Below are 16,682 nucleotides of genomic sequence, written 5' to 3' on the forward strand. Positions count from 1 at the left end.
GTTGGGTGTAATCAAATTACAAGGTAATTAGTTACTTTAATCTAATTACTTTTCAGTCAAAATTAGTATAAAGCGTTACATTTTAATTCATGTAGTATGATTACAGTTACTGACTTTCAATTCACTTAATTACTTTTAATTACTTAAAATTAATTACTTTTAAGTACGTTATAGGGTTATGCTTATTTCTAATATATTTTTTATTTTGAATACATGAATTGTAAAGGAGAAATGTGAGGTACTGTGTGTGTGACTTGTGTGTAACAATGAACAAGAAATAAATATAGACATTGTTTTAAATTTGTTGAGTGGAAAAGTATTTTAGAAAGTAACTTAAAAGTAAAGTCATTATTAATGTGATTACTGTTTCAATTAAGTCCTTATTAAAGTAATTAGATTACAATTTTAGAGAAATAATTAGTCATTTGTTGTGGATTACCATTTTTAAGTAAGTTACCCAAAACTGGATGTCACAATGTTGTTCATGTGTTTAATGTGATAATTTTAAACATAAGTTTCATGTGATAATTTTGAGAGGAACATTCCCCCATCAACTCCACATCACAACCGCTTAAACAAAATTCACAGAACCAAAATCTATGCCTCTCTTTATATCTACACCTTATTAAACAGCCTATTATAAGCTTTTCAGCTAAATTTAAGAGGTAAACAATTATGAGGCACAAAACTATTCATCAAACAAACAAAAATGGTAAATTACAGTATTACAAATATTTTACAAATACATGGTACTTAAAGGTTCTTCAAAGAATAGCATAGTACTGCCTTGGTACTATACACAAAACAGCACCATATAAAAAAAACATAGTAATACCTGTCTATCATGTCCAAAAACATGGTAGCACCATGATACTCTTATTAGTATCTTTATGTTAGTCTAGTGATTCATCAAATATTTGGGATTACCATTAAAATGTGGTATTGAAATGTAAAGTAGATATTTTTTAGATTCATAACATATCAGTCCTAAAATCTGTAGACTTGGATTACACTGTTCGCTCTTGTATTGTATGCTACTTTAAGAAAAGACAGTTAGTACGATGTAACGGCAGTCCTCCTGGTCAACAACTGCCGCTTAATTTTGCATGAGGTGCTCCACAGTGGTCTACTAAACCACTCCATGTTTAGAAACCCATAAAATACCTATGGCAAGGACATTGACATCCACACATCATAATGACACACAGACTCACTCGCAGACACATGCACATAATTTGTTCGCTGGATGCACACAGGCATGTGACGAGCATGGATGAATCAGGAATGTGCCTCAGTTCAGCATACGGCACTTGTGACAGTCTAATATAGACATACACCCAAATACAGGCTTATCGTTCATTCACTCTCACACCTACATACAGCATCTGATCAGCATCTCGCTCTCAAAACACAGACCCCAGAGCAGGAAGTCATTCCCCCAGTATCTCTCAATATCCAACCTGACTTCTCAGACCACACCCTGTTTACTCTACTGAGGACCAGTCCAATCATTCCTCTCACCTGCCACCATTAAAAGCCATTCAAAACAAAACCTTGGCAATACACTACTCCCGCCACCCCTCCTTATCCCTGTTATCATTATGTGACTAGATTATTAAAAGTTTAAATGAGCTGCACAATCATCTCTCCCCTCTCTTTTTTATTTCTTTACCATTCTTGCTTTCTATATCTGACACACAAACACACACACACACACACACACACACACACACACACACACACACACACACACACACACACAAACTTTTCCTTTTCCTCTCTGCTGATGATTATTTGTCTGTCCACAGCTGAGTGAGCAGTATGTCAGTGCAGAGCCTGAGGACAGTGTTTCTCTCCCCGCTCTTCTAAAGAATCAACACCCTGACCATACCACTGTCTGTCTGCTGTGTCTCATGTCTTCTCTGAATAGCAACAGCAGAAACAAATAAGTATAAGATATTTAAAAGTAGGGGGCGTTCACACAAAACATCCATATGTACCATCCGGTACAAGGATGAGATTTTTTAGGTTGGGAAATAGGTTCTCTCATTTTGGCTGTCTATCCAGGTAAGAGGGGGCGGGAGCTTAGTCATTTCGCCATCTGAACAGGGTGGGCAGCATCAGAACTTTCTTGGGGGCACATGGAATATATCTTTGACTCGGCCATGTTATGCACTATTTTTCAATGTAAACGTGCGCTAGATGTAGATATCTTTGGCCATTGCTCCGCATCTCTCAATTTTTTCAGTGTCTCGTTTTTAAGACTTTGTAATTAGACACTAGCGTCACCAAACTTAATAAAAAAAACGATCAATAACTATGTTTACATGGACAACAGAAAGCAGCGTTCTAGTTTACATGCACTGTATAAGTGGCATAGTCTACACCAGTATACTTGCGGCTTGGTTAGTAAGCAGCTTTTTCCACAGTATCGTCATTTCCCAGTGACACTTGTGTAAATAACAAACACGGCATCTGAGGAAGACTTTACTATTTTGCCCCGTTGCTTCGATTTATTTCTAGAAATTCCAGTGTTGTTGCTGTGTTTTTAAACGTAACTTTCTATTGCGACCTAAGCGGGTCTCTCAAAACAAACACAGGAACTTTATAGTGCCACATAGACACAGTGTTTACAGTTTTCTATTACCTGTGCATGGCTTACTTGTAGTGTCTCTGCCTACTGAAATGGGTGTAAATGGATTAATTGAAAGGAGGAGGCGAGAACCGGCTTGACGATATAAACAACTATTACTATTACAAATTTAATTTTAATTAAATAAAAAGACACACACACGGGGCAGCTGCCCGTAAACACACTCTCTCTCTTGCACCACCATCCGCACTTGGCCACTCTTGGAGGCTTGATTAGCCTGATAAGGGACCGGGTGTGTAGAATCACGACCCGGCCCCGCCATCCGCCTTGTCACACTAGGATAAAAGAAAGTATTTTAAAACTGAAAAAGTTACATACTTCAGCTTTAAGAGAAATTCAATCTGAAAACACATCTCGAGATATCTGTATTCTGTTCCATTTATTGCATTTTGTAAAGCTTTATTTAACACAAGACCACATTCGTCAATTAAGTTTCATCTCATGATTCTGCATGAATATTCTCACACCAGGAACTATCAGTACACTGAAGTACAATGCAGATGATAGACACAAGTAAAAGATTGCAATATATTACAGTTTTGAATAACTATACACTAAACATAAAGAATCAGAATATTATCATATCGTGACCCAGATATCGATCAAATATTTTAGCGACAGATCCCCCTGATTTTCTGGCCAGGAATGCAGGATGAAGACTGACTAAAACCATTTGCGTTAAGCAGAAAACAGAAAAAAGTATATCCCTGTAGCCTCTAGACTCCAGATTGATGCAGTATTTATGCAACCCTCATCGCCCACACTTTCACTCTGTCATTTCTCCCATACTTTCAAGCAATTTTTTTCTCTCTCTGCACCACATTGTCTCATGCTGTTGATTTATCTTCTCCTTGCTGTATTTTCTGCCATTGGAGGACATGGTGGGTTGGCTGTGGTTACTGTAAAAAAGGAATTCATTGACTTCCCATCCTTGCAGATAAATTTGGCAGTAAAGGAGTTGCCATGCACTTGATTCTCAGCTGGAAAGACAGGGCAAATGTTCGAGAGGAAAATGGCCTTATTCAGGTGGAAGAACGTGTGTGTGTTTGAGAGAGAGAGCTGAATGGGATCAGCATGCAATGCCTTTACTGTTTGTGTGTATTCAGGTTGCTCACACGAACGCACTCATAATGAGTGGGCATTATAAGGCTGGGTGTTTGGCATAGATAGAGGAATTGCAGGACTATTTTAAGCATCTCTTTCTTGTTCTTTTCTCTCTCTTCTCTCTCTCTCTCTCTCTCTCTCTCTCTCTCTCTCTCTCTCTCTCTCTCTTTCTTTCTTTTCCCTCTCCCACACTTGCTCTTTCTTTGTGTATACTGTGTGTTAATTTTATACACTTTCACTCTCGTATTAAATACAGTATATATTTTTAATATACTTGAATATATTTTTACGAATGTGATATAGAGCAGAAAGCTTTTAGGCTGCTTTTTGTAATTTCACCAAATGACACCACATGCAATTGCAAAAATAATGATTGTTTCAAACAAGTAGTCATGGCCAAACTCCTGCCATTGGCTCAACCAATGTTGCTATGACAGGTGCATGATATTCTCTCTCTATTTTCTTTTGACGTAACAGTTATTATACCCATGCTTGCATGTCCTATGATTTGCTGTCTCTATGTATGTGTGTGCAGGGGGAAATGTTGCTGCATATGGGTGTGTTGGTGTTTGTGTACAGAGACAACTTCTCTGTATACTGATGATGGCATGCAGACCTTGCGTTTGGTTATTTATGTTTTTTTGCCTGTTTTTTTAATGTTTTTTTTTTTTTACCCCCATGCCTTTTTGCTGCTCCTGTGTGTGATGACCCCTGTACTATCCTGAACGTCTCCCAGAGGGTACAGAAGGCAGCCAAAATCAAGAAAAAGGTGGTGTGTAAAGTAAAATAAAAAAAAAGATAGAAAAGAAAAATGCCTTTTTTGCCATCCACTCCATCTCTGTGTGTCCATAATTTTACCATTTGAATTAAGTGCTGCTTCTTTCTATCTGAAGTGAAGCTTTAGATCCAGCTCTCTTGATGACTGGGATCCGCTCTTTCAGTCACAGTTGAAAGAGGTCAGACCATTCTTTATGATAGTGACCAGAATGTAGTGCCAGGTCTGCACAGCCACTTGTATGTGGCAAATTAAAATGAGCCTTAAGATATGTGGACTCAAAATCTCAAGGCTGTTTTGCAAACAGACTGCAAAAAACAAAAAGAAAATTATGTCATCATTTACTCACCCTTATGTTGTTCCAAGCCTCTAGGACTTTCTTTCTTCCATGAAACACAAAAGGTACATGCAGAATGTTAGCTTGAAGCCCAAAGTATACCTCAGTTTTGACATGAATGCTTAGCATCTGCGTATAGTCGAACACAGACTTTCAAAGTATACTCTATTTCAGTGTGCGCATACATAGGCAGTTTACATGAATGAACACTACAACTCTGCACTACACAGTACAACTATGAGATACTGGACTTATTTATCTTCAGGAGTTTAGACCCATAAAGATGTCCTTCGGAATTGAGTTATGCAAATGCAGGTATCACCTGACCTCAAATCACAAACGTTCTTTACGTGCATAACCACGGCACAAATGTGAGTGTTGCCACCTTGTGGACCCACTAATTAGTGTAAATTACTTCAGGCGAATGTGTATACTGTCCATTCAGAGTACGCACCAGGTGCTCAATCACCTTGCTGATGATTAAATCTACGTCACTGCTGATCTTTAATGTATAACTGAATTGCTGATGACGTCATAGCATTAAAGCCACAGTGCTTCCATATTGCTATCCAAACATTCCAGTGTGTCTATTGACTTAATAGAAAATCATCTCATATCAGTGAGTAAACATTATCCATTGAATCACAGATTTTACACCTGAAATCTGCCTGTACATCACTACAATGCAAACATCCTACACATGTAATTATACATTTTTTCCAAATCAGTTGTTTTTTGAAAGCCTGTGTGAGTTATGTTAATGTAGCTTAATCAAACAGTATAGATCTAACAAATTTCAGTAACAGATCAGCAGAACAAGTTCACTGAAACAGAGATAAGATACAAACTGAAATTTTCAGAGATATGTATAACATCGAAGTGTTTGTTCTTAGTTACTTTTTATTTAATCAAAAAGTGCCTTTTTCTCACGGTCACATGGCTGGGAGTGCATTCTCGCTCTCCCTATCTATCACACACACACAGTGGGCACAAAGAGAGTGTGGGAGACAAACAAAGCCAAGATGGTGAAAATTAAACTGATGGACTAGGTTTACATTTTCTTTTTTTATGGCTATGTACACAGAATGTATTACATGTATTTTTTACCTATTTCATTTAATACATGATATTGATTATTATTTTCAAGACTCTTCACACACTTGCTCCTCAGTACATAACTGATTTGCTCCACCATTACAATCCCGCTCGCATTGTAAGGTCTACTGGTGCAAACGTCCTGTTTGTCTCGAAGTTTAGGTTGTTTACTATGGGAGGTAGATCATTTATGACTGATGCTCCTCAACTTTGGAATGCTTTCCCACAACCCCTTCGGGAACTCACCACTCTCTCGTCATTTAAATCACAACTAAAACGAATCTCTTCACTCAGTGTTATCTCTCGGCTGCTAGTTAGTTAATTAGGGAGTACTTTATTTTTATTTTCTTTGTATTTTTTTTGACGTATCTGTCCATTTGCTATTTTTCATATAATTGCTCTCATGTAAAGTGACCTTGGGTTCAAGAATGTAACTATATAAAATAAACATATTATTATCAATTTATGACAGCAGAGAGCACTTCAATATGAAAACAGGCAAATCCTGTGTATTTAAAGCGATTTCGAAATACCAGCCTGACTTTTTAAGGACCCTCCACGGGAAGGGATGTGTTGTCATTCTATTACAAGCATATAATACATTCAGATTAATTGAAAATGTCTGCAAATTACACCTTTTTGCCAGTAGATGGCGCCAAATGACCTTTTACATTTTGAACGTGCGATTGCATTGAACCTAAAGCATAGAGTCATTCACGACCAGACCAAGTCTAATTATCTAATTATCCTTTATTTAATTATGAGTGTTATCATATATTCTAAGAGACTTCAAAACTGCACAGTGGTTCCCCACAAATGACAACAATGCAAATCTATCATATGGTGAACTGTTGAGCATTACTTTTTTTTTATCAAGCTGTTCAAAAGAACAATATTAGACTAAAAATTATTATTTGTTTCAATAACATCTATATGTCAGTGTAATGTGTGGTCACCACTCTTTTTTATCCATAATTGATCCGTCCTTTTTTCTTGTTGAACGAGATTGCTGAACTGAACGAGCGACTTGCCGTCTCCTCTCATTCAGCCAGTCAGCAGATATTTGTTCTTGAATGACATGACTGAGATCTCATCTCGTTCAGACTCAAATGGCCGACTATTTATTCATTGAAGGGTGTATTCGTTCAGTGGATCAAACCAATTATATGCTCTTTCTCAGCCCGCTCTCGAATACTATTAGCTCACGCTGTAGTCAGTCTTTATAAGCAGAAAAGGGCAAAACAAATAAAATTTGCATGTACACAAATGTACAAAGACATTTAAAATAGAGTTTAAACACCAGAACCATTTTTGACACAAATGACATTAAAGCATGTCTTATTTTAATTTTATTTGATCAAATACTGGACTTTTATGAAGTTCACGAAAATCCTAAATATCTTACACTGTGCACCAAACCACAACTTTTCTATTCATATTTCATGCCATTTTAAATGTATGGTCTTTAGTCATTTTTACACATTCATAAATTGGGGATTATATGTTCTGCATACAACTCTCCATGTTGAATGTAACTGAACAAATGACATTGCTCCTCTCGTTCAGTCAGTCAGCAGATCTTTATTCACGAATGAGATGATTGAGTGATTCATTCATTTAGTTCACGAACAAGTATACCAGTACATTCAGTTCGTTCATGAACGAGATGTCTCACCTCATTCAGACTCAAATGATCGAGTGAAGCAGGTGAAACCAATTAAAGACTCCTTCACAGCCTGCACTTGAGTGCTACTGGCTCATGCTATAGTCGGTCTTTAGGTGCAAGAAATAATACCAAAGCAGTCTCTAGCTGAGCTTATTGGTTTCAAAAGGGTGAATCTTTAGTAAATGAGAAATATGAGTCAGTGTATGGAGGTGAACGAGAACGATTTGTTCACGTAAAAAACATAGTTCAAAAAGACAGATCCGTTCACAAACAAAACATCACTAAATTACTGTATATATCAGTGGTCAAGTGTCTTGTATGCATATGCCTAGTGTTCACATCTGACCAAAATATACTTTGGGTTCAGTCATTCTGCCTTATATTCCATCTTTCTGCCTATCATCTTCCATTTTCCATGGAAGAAAGAATGTCTTGAGGGTAAGTAAATGATGGCAGTATTTTAATTTTGGGTGAACTTTGTCATTAATCCTATATAGAAAGGTAGTTTACAGTCCATGTGTGTATAGCCATTCCTACATAACCCTTACTTATTGCAGTACCAAAAAACCAAAGAAAGAAATGTCCTGACAAGTTAATGAATGGCACTCTGAGACAGTATGACAGCTGGTAAAGTGTTGGTATTGTGTGTTTTTTTACATACCTGTCTGTCATTTAAGACCACTTTGCATAACCCTGCACTGCACCTCTCTCTCTCTCTCTCTCTCTCTCTCTCTCTCTCTCTCTCACTCTCACTCTCACTCTCTCTTAATCATTTCATCACTTGAAACCTCTGCATGGCTTCTACTTAACACAGATGTATACCTGATGATTACTTGTCTGTCTAATGTCCTGAATAACTCACTGTGTTTTTCAGCTTTGAAATAACACGCTTCATCAGTTTTGGGAAGTTACTGTAAGCTTTAATCATTGTGCCCTGCTGCAGTTGTATTAACGTTCATTAGTCATTTAATTTTGCTACAAGGTTTTGATTGAGATACAGTTTGCCACTATTGACTAGCACTAATCAGTTATTAATTCTGAGATATGGATAGGCTATCAAAGATAAGCATTGCTGTTTTACATTAAATTAATATGTTCTTTGCATCTCAGCATGCCATATTGCTTACCATTTGGACTATTAATAGTGCAATTTATTGAGGTTAAGCACAACCCTTGGCTCCCCTCTCATGTGGCCAAGCTTACACTAGTGTATAATATATGAATAAGCATTCAAATGCTTTCATTAGGGGTTTGAGAGGTCGTGCCTTTTTCCTAAGTTTTCCTCATGGGCCTTCATATGAATTATAGCATGGGTACAATGGTGGCCTCTTGGCCTGGCAGGGGGGTAGTTTTTCATATTTTTGTTTTTGGTCTCTTTGTCTGCAGAGCCCAGAGGGAGATGCTCAGTCTTTGACGGAGGTGGATCTTTTCATCTCAACTCAAAGGATCAAAGTACTGAATGCAGACTCCCAGGTGAGTTAGAGCGGCCGGCTGCCTGTTGCTGCAGGAATTGGAATAAAATTTGTAAAGATTAAACAATAAAGCCTAAAAGTAAGTACAAGCATATTAATGCAAGTCTGTGAATTGTCATGCTAAGCACCCTCCAAAAAAACATCAAATAAGCCCGGAAATTTTCAAAAACATTAATTAATGTGTTGGTCCAAGCTGGTTTATGCTGGTTAGTGCTGGTTTGGTGCTGGTTTGGTCAGAAAGAACATAGTTTAACCAGTATGGTTTCAAATGAATATGGTTGACCAGGTGAACCTTGCTGTTTAAACTCATATTCATATTTTATATTTCATATTATTTTATTTTTTATTGCTCCATGGTAAAACACAAAACATTTCATTTTCTTCTTTTACTGGTTAAGGAGCCTGGGTAACATACCCATACAATAACTTATATACAGGTGTTATGTTGTTTTGTCTATGTATAAGCTATGTAAAAAAGGAAAATACATCATTGTCAATCATTTGTTTGTTTCATTTGACTGTGGCAGAATGAAAAAAAAGCCTAGTAAAAAAGCATCCCATGCTGGGGACCAGCATCCAAAACACTACATATACTGGTTATTTGTTTTAACATGTAGCAACCTGACAAAATAGGTTACACCAACAAGGTCCTTGAGGTAACAATTGAAGGTTACCACTTTTTTCAGTGTAAAAAAACTAAGATTAGAATCAGTCCTGAAAATCATTACCATTGTAATTTAAATATGCTCTCAAATGTTCTTGTTACCACAAAATCACAAAAGATGTATTATATAGAAATAAAGAAATGAAAATGTAAATTATAAATCATATTTGGAAAAAAGAAAATTACTCAAATTTCAAATAGTTACAGATGTAAATAAATGTGCTGTTTTTATTTCAGTATTACGTTTTATAAAACATAAAACACACAATGTGCAAAAGGGTTAAGCTTACACAAGCAAGACACCTTGATTTCAAACTCTGAACTATTTTTTATTTATTTTGACAAAAAATTTTGTTCAACTTTTTGAAAGATGGTTTTACAACTGTTGTGAACATCTCTCTGGCAAATAGCCTACTTCTCATTCTACTACTCATCCGTGCATTCTGATCGGGTATTTCGTTGTCCAGGAAAATACATTATATGTGTGAATAAATTTGTTTTGTTCCCTCCTTCACGATATATTGCGATATATATATATATATATATATATATATATATATATATATATATATATAAGTTAATTTATTTACATTTTTTAAAACTTAAATCAAATACATTTCTAAATTCAAATTGCACTACAAACAGAATGATAAAGAAATTAAAATAACGAAGTGATCAACAAAATAATATATATATATATATATATATATATATATATATATATATATATATATATATATATATATATATATTCAGTAACCACCTTTCCATTTACCGTCATGAAAGAATACGTCTAAACATGCAGGAGGAAAATTAATTACACAAATGAAGACATAAAAACAATTATAAATGTTAAAATAATAATTATAATGATGATAATTATCACTGAAATATAAATCACAGTTCAAGGTGAACGTGTTTTTGTATTATTTTATATATTTTGTATTATTTTACAGGCTGCAGAGTTGCGTTCACAATGAACTGCTCTGTGGAAATAAAGTAAACTGAACTCAAAGCATCTCCAGAGCTGAGATGTCTGAGGTCATTTGCAGCACTCATAGATGATACTGTTCTTGCAACAAAAAAAATCTTGGAAGACAGAAACAAAGAAAGAGTAAGAAACCTTTACATGCGCATGTTCCACGAGACTGCACGCCACCGTACAAACAGCGTGTCATACATGCACATAGACGGCTTTTCTGTCATCTGTCCATAATAATATAATTAAGTGTGTTTCTTCAAGTGTGTGTCTACATGCAAATTATTTGAAATATTAATTTGATAATAATAGGCTAATAATAATAATAATTTAATACATGGAAAAACGTGCCAAATATCGCCTTTACATCATCAAAGGCATCAGCTATTGGCGATAACTCTGAACATCGTCGATCTCAGGTATCATCATCTATCGGCACAACCCTAGTTTGTACAGTATAAAAATCATTATGTCTATTGAGAGTCCTCATAAAGATAGGAGTACCAACAGTGTGTGCGCGCGTGTGTGTGTGTTAGTGTGTTTGTAATGAGTTCTGACTGAACAGCAGTGAGTGGGCCGGCTGGCACGGACATTCCGTTATGTGCTGCAATGCAGTGATTGTCCTCACCCTGCCTGTCACTTATCACAGTGTGGAGGGAGACTGAGTCTCCATTTGCTGTTTGTTACAGATTAATTATTATTAGTCAAAAGTACAGGCCACAGGAAGCTGTTATTCAGGACTCCAAGCTATATCTAAATCGAGTTGAGAGTTAAAAGGATGGCTTATTTGTAATAAATTATACAAGCACTCATAGCTTGTGCTTCACTATGTATTTTACATCGGGCCCTATAATTAAAGAAGAGCTGCATTAAATGGATATATCCCCACACATTACCTGCAGCTCTGTGTGTGCACCGAATGGAAATGCTGTATGAATTTCCTCTTTGCTATTGCTGAGGAAGTTGTGGGTCATTAATTCTCTTAGCTGTCTGATGATGTAAATTATTACCTTTTCATTTGTATATGTAAGATAGATACATGCCGTTTCTTGTCCTCCTAATTCACCCATCCAGTGCATGACAATTTACATATATATTGTCTGCAATTATCTTTTGGTTTATAATGCATTAAAAGTGCACTTAAAAACAAAAACACAGACTGTCAACACATAAAATGTATTTAGTTATATACAGTATATTTAATAACAAGATATATAACAAAATAAATGTGGAAAATAAATTATGACTGTATTTTAATGGCTAACCAGAACACAGCATCAAGAGTAATTTTATTGGAGGGGGAAAAAAATTAAAACAAATTGTGGACCTGAAGTGTATTATATAGATCTGGGCTCAACCTAAGGCTGTAAGCTTGTAGTTTCAAAAGATCCAAGAGATTCACGAATGGGAGGGTTCTGGAAACCCATATTACCATTGTACCCGTGTGCTATATGCTTAACTCCAGGCTGCTCCACCGGGACTGTCCCTACTGTAACTCTCTTGTAACAAAGTGTCTGCAAAATAATAACTAAGCTGAAAAAAATTGGGTTAATTGTAAGTGTCATTTTTGACCCAGGACAGGTAAAGATTACATTAAAAATAGCGCATAGTTTTTGGTACTTGAACCAAACATTGTGACTTTGTCAAGACGATCGAAATAAGCAAAATAATAAATACAATTTATTTGTGTATATAATTGTTTAAGAGAAATAACATTTAAAAAGAAATTGTTCCTCCCCTTGTAATAGTCAATTTTGACGCGTATGGAAGAACCAGTTCCCCTTCTGTCACTCACTCGACGTTGTGTCGAATGAAGTGACACAAGGGGTCTTCTTGGGATGCCAAACATACCTTGAACCTGAGAAAAGGCCAATGTCAAGTTGGCAGACAGAATTTGCTTGCCCCGCCCCGGACATACGGGTATAAAGGGAAGCGGGGCAGCGAGTGTCAGTCAGAATTTTTCTTCGGAGCCGAACGGTTGTGCAACAGCAAAGCTGAGTTCACCACTGTTTCACTCACCTCTGTTGGCAAGAATCAATGCTGTTGGATCTACGGCACGTTTCCAGTTGGCGTTTTCTCTTCCTCTTCTTTTCTCTTCCGCTGTGCAGTCTACACCCCTGGGCGCTTCGACAGTGCTTTCATTGCCGGAAAGAGTGTTTCTCCTAAAAAGAGTTTATTTCCTCTAAAAGAGTTTGAGTTCCAACTCATAAAAGAGTAATACACAGCAGGCGTTGAACATCCTTTTCAGGACGTGTCTTTTTAAAGATGTCTTTCCGCCTCTGTGTAGTTCCTGGATGTGGTTGATTTCTCTCCACTTCTGACGGTCATAAAAGCTGCCTCGCGTGCCTGGGCTGCGATCACACTCAGGCAGCATTTTATGAATGGTTCATGTTCTCAGTGTGAGAACATAGTCGAGGTTGGTGGCAGAGCGCACCAGCAGAGCAATTCGCGGCCAGACCCACTACAAGTCACAGGTGCTCTGTACTGGGGTCGGGCTCCACAGGCTTAGCTCCCTTCTCAGGCAAACTCCCTGTGATGTATTTCCCGTGGTCCCCTGTCGGCGGACCCACGTTTCCCTAGGGCAGCCCCACTGCCCCGGTCACCTTGCTGTAGTGTCCTCTCAAGGGTGCAGGGAACCTAAGGTCTGTATTTGACCTCTCTTTGGGGGCATTGGGGAGGGCTACGTGTAGCCGACACAGTTGCCTCTAGCACGCAGCAGCCTGCTTGCACCTGTCTCGACAGTTCACGTAACACGGTAAGTGCATGGCATTTTTAGATGAGACCCCTTGTGTCACTTCATTCGACACAACGTCGAGTGAGTGACAGAAGGGGAACATCATGGTTACTATTGTAACCTCTGTTCCCCGAGGGAAGGAACTAGACGTTGTGTCCCTCCTGCCACAGCAGTAGACCTACCACTGTAAATGGCCGTACCTTATTTTCGGCTCCTCAATGCTAAATCCTGCCTGACACTCGCTGCCCCACTTCCCTTTATACCCGTATGTCCGGGGCGGGGCATGCAACTTCTGTCTGACAACTTGACATTGGCCTTTTCTCAGGTTCAGAGGTACGTTTGGTGTCCCAGGAAGACCCTTTGTGTCACTTTATTTGACACAACGTCTCGTTCCTTCCCTTGGGGAACGGAGGTTACAACAGTAACCATGACGTTTTCTGTCATACAGATTAAAATAATTTTTGTACATCTATAAATCAAATTTGTTTTCTAGCTTTCCCACCTGCTTTACTGGGCAGTGCATCTCTCCCACAAATTACAAACGGGATTTGTGCACACATGCACATGTCCACACACCCTCGGAGAGAGTTTTTATTTATTTATTTATTTATTACAGTTTTTAACAGGTAATATGTTAGTAAATAAGTTTACTAACATGATTTTATATGATGGGGTACAATGGGGCTGAAGCCCCCCCAATGGTACCTGCTGTATATAAGTTTCTCCTAAAACTCTATTAATATTCAGTATTTATCATTTTCCCCCTATCATTATAGACTTTAGGACTAAAATAAAATAGATTTTTTTTTAGGGGGTTCTTTAATGACATTGTACACTAATCAAGAATTTATGCATTTTGAATGGTTTTCAATATGGGTCAGAAATTACCCGAAGGTCAAAAGGAGGGTGCAGCTTCTTAAGACAATAGGAGGGTTAAAGAAAAAAGCTTTAACTCTGGTCGGATGTAATATGCTGGAAGGTGTTGCTACAGAATGCTGGTAACTGACTTTGGATACTCTGTTTGTTGTTTTGTAGGAGACCATGATGGATAACACATTGCGCACCATCTCATACATTGCTGACATCGGGAACATTGTGGTTTTGATGGCAAGACGCCGCATGCCACGCACCGCCTCACAGGACTGTATCGAGACAACTCCTGGAGCCCCCGAGGGCAAGAAACAGTACAAAATGATTTGCCATGTCTTTGAGTCAGAAGATGTAAGTGTAGGTTTTAATAAACTTGTTTTTGCTTAAGATCTGTATATATACAGTCCTGTGCAAAAGTCACATAAGATGTTCCACAAAAAACACTTGTCTTTAAATGGTTATTTAAATCATCAGCTTTAGTGTGTCAATAGGAAAAACTAATGTTACATTTATGCATTTTGGCAGATTCTTTCATTCAAAGCAACTTACAGCACGCTTATTACAGGGACAATCCCCCGGGAGCAACCTGGAGTTAAGTGCCTTGCTCAAGGACACAATGGTGGTGGCTGTGGGGATCGGACCGACAACTTTCTGATTACCAGATATGTGCATTAGACCACTACACCACCACTGCCGTAATGTTAGAATCCCAAACATAGAATAGAATAGAAGTACAGAGATAAACTTTTGCACAGCACTGTATATATAAACATATACATAGAATGGAACATTTTATCCAGCCACAGCTCAGATTTGGATTTACCTGAGGCTCACACTTACTTTCTCAGAGTGTTTCCTCCCAAAGTAACCCCAGTTACAGCTTTATATAATCCTGTTCTAATGGCCCTACTTTTCTCTCCTCCACAACACAACCCACTCTTCTGCATTGCAGTTGTTCCTCATTTATGCTGTCTACTTCCACTCTTTGATGTACAAGCCAGAGTGTGTGTGTGCATGTATGCACCCACAAATGAGTCATTTGTAGTTAACCCTGTACTTCCATATGTTATTAAACCTATGTTTTAAAGAACACCTCACATTTTCTACCCATAAAAGTAAAATAATTACATTGTAACAAATCTTGGAAAAATGTGTATGAATTTCTATGCATTAAATAACAAAATATTAAACCAAGTCGTTTTTACAAACAAATTATACTAGAACATTTCACACTTGTATTTTTATTTAATATTTGGCCCCAATTATTTTTAACCAACTGGCCCCACTGTGATTTTAGTAGATGTATGATTTTTAGTTACCTTCAAGTTTACGTTTGCCCTATTAGCAAAGATGTAGTTCATCACTTTACATGTTTCTCTTAAGGCGGGTGCACACAGTACGATTTTTGCCATGATTCTGCAAGTTTCGTGAATCCTAAATTATTTCTCTCGTGGCAGGGCAAAATCATTGTAACAATCTTACAATGTTCAGTGTGACATGTTGATAGACTGCCAATTAATAGCCTTTGCGATGATCTTCTTTGGTCTGAAATGTGGCATCGTAGCCGTTTAGTGTGACTGCTATTACGACGGCCAGATGAGATATTCCGCTCCTCTCTCGCACCCAAAGAAACCTGCTCCACGTTTGCACCACAGCAAAATTTGTGCCCAGTTATCACTCTTCTCAAGCACTTTCAATGTTTTTTCGTCTTTTCATTTTATATAAAATGTTTTAATAAATAAATAAGCAGAAAATACTTCCAAGAAATGTGTAACATGTACATATTTACAACGTTATTTTAATTACTATTTTACTTTTAATAAATTTACGATTTAGATTCTTCTATTAAGATTCACAAATTTTATTTATAAATAAATAAATGAAATAAAATAGAAAGATTGAACAATTTAAAATGTAAGTATTTATGGGACATTTTAATCCAAATCAGCAAATAGAGTTGGATTCTATTATAGAAATCTACGTCATGTTTGTGCATCATCCATAGGGAATTTGCAAGTGTGGTATCAGCCTTTATGAATTTTCAAAATTTTGCGTGGCTTATAGGTTCATAATCTAAAAGAGTAGAAAGACATACTATAACCCACCTTTTTAGTTCTCTCCAGTGTGAACAGAGAAGTTTGTAATTTTTCATGCCACAAGTCTTTTTATTTCCACACTGAATATTTGCTTGTGGTAGCTCATTACACTGTAGGCTACCTCCCACACTCACGTTCATTCTCAACATCTGAAATGTTCTGTATTTGTGATCAAGCTATCTTATTATAGGCCTATTTGACTAAATCCGTCTTTCTTGTAAATGTTAGCCTATGCTC

At 37.2% G+C, this 16,682-nt stretch overlaps 1 protein-coding gene across 2 annotated transcripts in view; it reads left to right on the plus strand.

Moving 5' to 3' along the window:
* Positions 1-16,682, plus strand: part of apba2b (amyloid beta (A4) precursor protein-binding, family A, member 2b) — a 130,377-nt gene that overhangs the window by 101,963 nt on the left and 11,732 nt on the right. Inside the window, exons 7-9 of one of the 2 annotated variants that reach the window (XM_052090600.1) lie at positions 4,494-4,526; positions 9,017-9,103; positions 14,515-14,700. In XM_052090600.1, coding sequence (XP_051946560.1) covers positions 4,494-4,526; positions 9,017-9,103; positions 14,515-14,700 — 306 coding nt within the window. The remainder of the gene's footprint in view (positions 1-4,493; positions 4,527-9,016; positions 9,104-14,514; positions 14,701-16,682) is intronic. The other variant, XM_052090607.1, reaches the window with a different exon arrangement.

The sequence above is a fragment of the Xyrauchen texanus genome, chromosome 2 (genome assembly GCF_025860055.1).
Source record: "Xyrauchen texanus isolate HMW12.3.18 chromosome 2, RBS_HiC_50CHRs, whole genome shotgun sequence".
In the NCBI taxonomy this organism is placed as follows: Eukaryota; Metazoa; Chordata; class Actinopteri; order Cypriniformes; family Catostomidae; genus Xyrauchen; species Xyrauchen texanus.